General features: G+C 40.9%; 1 protein-coding gene across 1 annotated transcript in view; it reads right to left on the bottom strand.

Annotated features, from left to right (window-relative positions):
- Positions 1–4774, bottom strand: part of LOC109537476 (E3 ubiquitin-protein ligase lubel) — a gene marked incomplete at its 5' end in the record, with an annotated part of 14630 nt that overhangs the window by 4568 nt on the left and 5288 nt on the right. Inside the window, 6 exon segments of the mRNA XM_048665298.1 lie at positions 13–149; positions 207–296; positions 354–510; positions 565–692; positions 744–941; positions 1019–4377. Of these exon segments, the coding sequence (XP_048521255.1) occupies positions 13–149; positions 207–296; positions 354–510; positions 565–692; positions 744–941; positions 1019–4377 (4069 nt within the window).

The following is a 4774-nucleotide window of genomic DNA, read 5'->3' as shown; positions in this document are numbered from 1 at the left end:
TTATTGCCTCACCTAAACTTGCACTTTGGACAATCGATTCCATTTTCAGCCAAATGTTTTGCCACAGCGGAAGCTTGATTTTCCGGATCATTGGCATCTTTCCATTCGGCGAATTTCTCACATGTGAGTCCTTCATGTTGCTTCTCCCACTGGAGAACAGATTGTTCTTCATGTTAAACAGTACAGATAATGTTTGTTGTTCTTACCGGTCTTCGGCAGCCTGCACACGTGACGGATTTGCAATCGGGGCAAATGAGACGCTTCTGCCTCGGATGGGCGATAAACCCTGAAGAACACTGAAAAAGAAATGTTATTTATGTGGTATCCTTCGGATTGGTTGACGTTCGGTTTACCTGGACACACCATTTGAAGTTTGGGTCTTGCATTAGGGTTCTGTCCCTTAGTTTCTGCTGAAATAGTTCATGGACTGGAGGCTCCAGAATGCCTTTTAGTAGAATATCCAGGTTACCGAAGTAGTCAGAGATTTCGTCCTCCGCAGCTGTTGAGTGGCTGCAATTTAGATCCGAATAAGCAGAATTACTCACCATCACCTAAGTTTCCTACCTTAAGTCTGGTGATTTGCAAAAAGGGCAGTTGCAATCCGTAATGCTCCGATCAGTTATTTGTACTGTGAAGTAGTTTTTCGCACATTCCTGGCAGCAGCGATGAGTGCATTTCAACATAGATATTATCTGAAGAAAATTAGTTAACTACACTCCTCAACTCAAACCATTATCACTCACATTATTCATCGGATATTTTCCAGCACACAACTCGCAGTCTTGTTGCAAATATGCAATGGCTGCATCCAAGCTGCTGCAGTCTTTTACCGCATCCAGGGCTTCTTCCGAGGAAAAGTTCAACGCCATCAAGCTGGCAGCCAATTCAGCCTGAGCGTAGTTCTTCACCTGTCCTTCTGCCAAGAATCTTCTGGCCTGTCTCTAATAAACAATAAAACTTACAACTATGAGCCACCAATACACTTACACTTTAACATTGCATTTCTCCTCTGTCTCACCTCCGTTATTTCGAAATCGCTCGATTCTTTTCTGTCTACATTAAATTGATCAGGCATGAACTCATCTTCAATAAATTCTCCTCGATCCTCATTGCTTTCAGTTTCGTCCAACTCGATCTCTTCCTCAGAGTCGTACTCTTCTGATTCGCAGGTTTCTTCGATCGAGTAGTTATTGAACATTCTGTCCTTTCCGTCTAGATTTGAAGTGAGCTCATTCACCCGAGCACTAATTTGATTAACGTTTATATTAAGTTCTTGAGCCAGTTGGGTTTTTTTCTCTTCGAACGCCTGATAGTCTTCCGAGTCGCTTTGCATAATGCTTTCGTTCGTTTCTTCGAAGTCGTCCTGGAAATCTTCAAAGTCATCATCAGACAGCAGTTCCTCAACATTGCTGTCTGATACTGAGCTTTCGCTATCGTTGTCCAAGCTTTTGGTGTAAGACATTTTTTTGGAGCTGGTAGTGGAGTCAAATGAGCTGCGGAAGGAAGGATGGGAAATTTTTCTGTTCAAGTTCTTGACGTTCTTCACTGAAGTGGCCATCTCTTGCCCAATTTCATCGCTCTTGTTTGAGTGGGACGAAGATTTCCTAGACAGACTTCGTCTTTGCTCGAAAGATCTAGAAGTGCTGGGTCTGTCTTTTTCCATCGGTTTTGGTGAAAGGCTCCTGGTTTCAGTCGGAGCTTTTCCATCAACTTTGGCCTCTTCAGTGCATATTTTATTGTTCTGTTCATTTGTGTCTTCAGTAGTTTTCTCAGAAACAACAGGAGATTTCTCCTTTCGTGCTGCACCGATTGACCTTACAGGGATTTTGCTTCCTGCCGAATTGAGTGGCTTAGTGTCCTTTGAAACGGAATTTTGACGGGTTATTACAGGAATTTTCGAAGTTGGCCTCTTACTGAGCATTGTTTGATTATTTTGGGCTATTTGTATCTTGGTGGAAATGACTGGTTTGTCTTCTGCGATGTCTTTTTCAGCCTCCATCAAACTTGCAAAGTTTGCCTCATCCGGATGGTTGGAATTAGCAATCAGCGCTCGAGCTGCACTATCCAGTGCAAATTCCTGCTTTTCTTCAATCGGAGAATCAGGCGTTGGCTTCACAATCATGTTTTTATACTTTGCATACTTTTGACTGTCTGATTTCTTCACAGGCCTTTTCCGTTCCAATCTGGGCTTTGCTGCATCCAGGTCCTCTTGTTCTGCGGTAGTATTTTCGAATTTACTCACCATGTTTTTAACGTTGTTATCATTTATTATCGTGAGAGTTTTTTCTTCTGGAGTCACTTCAGGAGCGTCACTGTTTGACTCAGTTGTGCTACTGCTGCTCTCCTTTCGGATTAATGAAGCTTTTTCAGCCCGATGTCGAGCTTTTCTCGACGATTTACGGTGGTTGCAAGTAAGTTTTCTGGCTTTTGGTCCGCGCGGAGGTAAGTTTTCCTTTGCTTCTTTGCTTGCAATACTGTTTTCATCTTCATTTGTATTTTCGACTGGAGTGACTTCTTCTGTTGCTATATGGTTATCTTCGTTTGCTTCCTGTCTTACTCTATTTTCTTCATCTTTCATCCCAATCTCCTCTATGCATTCAGGTAGTTTTTCTTCAACACAACTGGCTTCCTCAGTTGGAATATTTGCGTCTTTAACTAATTTGTCATTCCCATTTTCACTAGCAATTTGTGCTTCAGATTGAGACTGCTGTTCTTGGACTGTACTTGTTTCCTCAGTTGCAATATTGCTGTTTTCCTTTGCGTCTTTAGTTATACTGTCTTTTTCATTATCAATCGTAATTTGGGCAGATCGAGGTTGGCTGTCTTCAACTGAACTTGTCTCAGTTGCAATACTCTTGTTTTCCTTTGCTTCTTTAGTGTGTTTATCACTTTCATGTTCGATCGCAATTTGATGCTCGGATTCAGGCTGACTGTCCTCGACAGAACCAGTTTCTTCAGTGGCTCCATCGATATCTTCATTTAATACTTCAGATGGAATTCTAACTTCATCAGGCCCTTGTTTGTTATAGTTTTCGTCAATTATTGAGCCTGAAAGCTCATGATCTTCTGCTTCCGCGTTTTTCGTGTGGGCAAAAGAAGTTTTAGAACCGTCTGTCCCATTAATACACATCATAGGATTTTCGCATTGGTCTTCATTTGCCGGCATATCCAAAACGATGCCGAAACATTCGATTTCTTCATTATTAACGTGTAAATCTTTTTGTGTAGTTGGTTCAATTTTCACAGTTTTTTCCAGGTCGATTTGCACGGTGTTTTCAAAAGTCCCCGCCCCGTTTTTATCTAAAGCCTTTGTTGATGCGGTCTGACTATTTGTTTTGTGGACATTTTCAACTGCCTTAACTGGTGAACCATTTAAAGCATTTGCTTCGGGTTGTGTAGCTTTAAATACAATTTCAGCGGTGCTTTCCTTAATTTCTTCACCTTGCGGAGTGGAAGGATCCTCAACTCTTTGAGCCAGCGCTTGGTTGCTCATCAATTGAAGGTTTATGATAGTTACGCTTATTTTGCGTGTTGGGCTGCTCTTGGTTGTAGATTTTGCCTCCAGAATCTTCGAATCATTTTCCTGTTCTTTATTAAAGTTACTATTAAGGTCCACTTGATCATTGCTCGATGGTTGCTCGAAAGATGCTGTGGGATCTTCAACAGCATCGACAAATTGTTCATCTCCTATTGCATTGTCATCGCTTGAACTTGAAGATTCTGAGTCTGGAGTTTTTTGCATTTTGGTCGAGTCAAAACCCACAGTGTCCACAACTTGAATGACTGTGCTGCTTTTTTCTACGTAGGCCTTTGGACTTTGGGGTTCTTGCAAGTTTACTACTAATGGATGTGTGGGGGCTTCTACAGTTTGCAGGAAAATTTTAGAGAAGTTTGCCACTTTTGAACTATTTTCCGAGGGTGCCAAAACATCCTCTTGTCCTGTATTAGTAGGATCTTCACTCATTTTAACTGAAGCAGCGGGGTTAACGAAGGATTCTATTGGCAAATTTTTTTTTTGGCGCTCAGAAGCTTCTCCTTCTCTATCCTGCTGGCTTTCCGTGCTTGAGGTGGTTGAAATGGAAGTATTCAGATTTGGAGGCACAAAATCGCTATTTAAGTTATTAATTTCCTGGATATTTTTAAAAATTTCATCTTCAAGCGCGTCGAGGGATTTACGCATGCTACTTCTATCTTGATCTACATTTAATTGCGTGGGGTTATCTGGAAAATTTGGAGTTTTTTTTAACTCCTGAGGACTAACAGGGCTGCTTACGTTCGGAGAGGAAGATTGTTCGACACTTTGGTCGGAATTAGTTGAGTTTAAACTTACCGCTTCAGCTTGTTTTTTTAATCGTTTCTCATCTTCACTGAGCAAATCTATAAAATGAAAGAGTCGATATTTTTGAATTATTGCATTGATGATTTATGTGGGTTTTGTTTTAGAAATGTGTTTTTTTCTTGAGCGTGAGCCCAAAACGCAAAATCCACATTATCATACATATAATTTTAAGCAATTATTTGATGAGTTTAGCTTAGCAATATTATAAGAGCTGGGCGGCAATTGCGTGAAACTGACGAGATTTTTTGGGTTTTTAGGCCGTCGTGAAAAGGGTTTCTTTCGCTCGTTTCTTCAGAAGTGGTTTTTGAAGTTTTGCTTGTAGTTTTTCTTGGGTCTGCGATAAAATTAATTTTTATTTCGGCAATTTTTCGGGCAATTCCAACTTCTGCGTATTTTCAGAACTTTTGCCTTTTACATTGGTACTGTTTTTGCGTC

The sequence above is a fragment of the Dendroctonus ponderosae genome, unplaced genomic scaffold (assembly GCF_020466585.1).
Source record: "Dendroctonus ponderosae isolate FM_Combo_2020 unplaced genomic scaffold, Dpon_F_20191213v2 Dpon_F_20191213_3, whole genome shotgun sequence".
In the NCBI taxonomy this organism is placed as follows: Eukaryota; Metazoa; Arthropoda; class Insecta; order Coleoptera; family Curculionidae; genus Dendroctonus; species Dendroctonus ponderosae.
The sequence above is the reverse complement of the archived record's forward strand: the minus strand, read 5'-3'. Positions and strand labels throughout refer to the sequence as shown.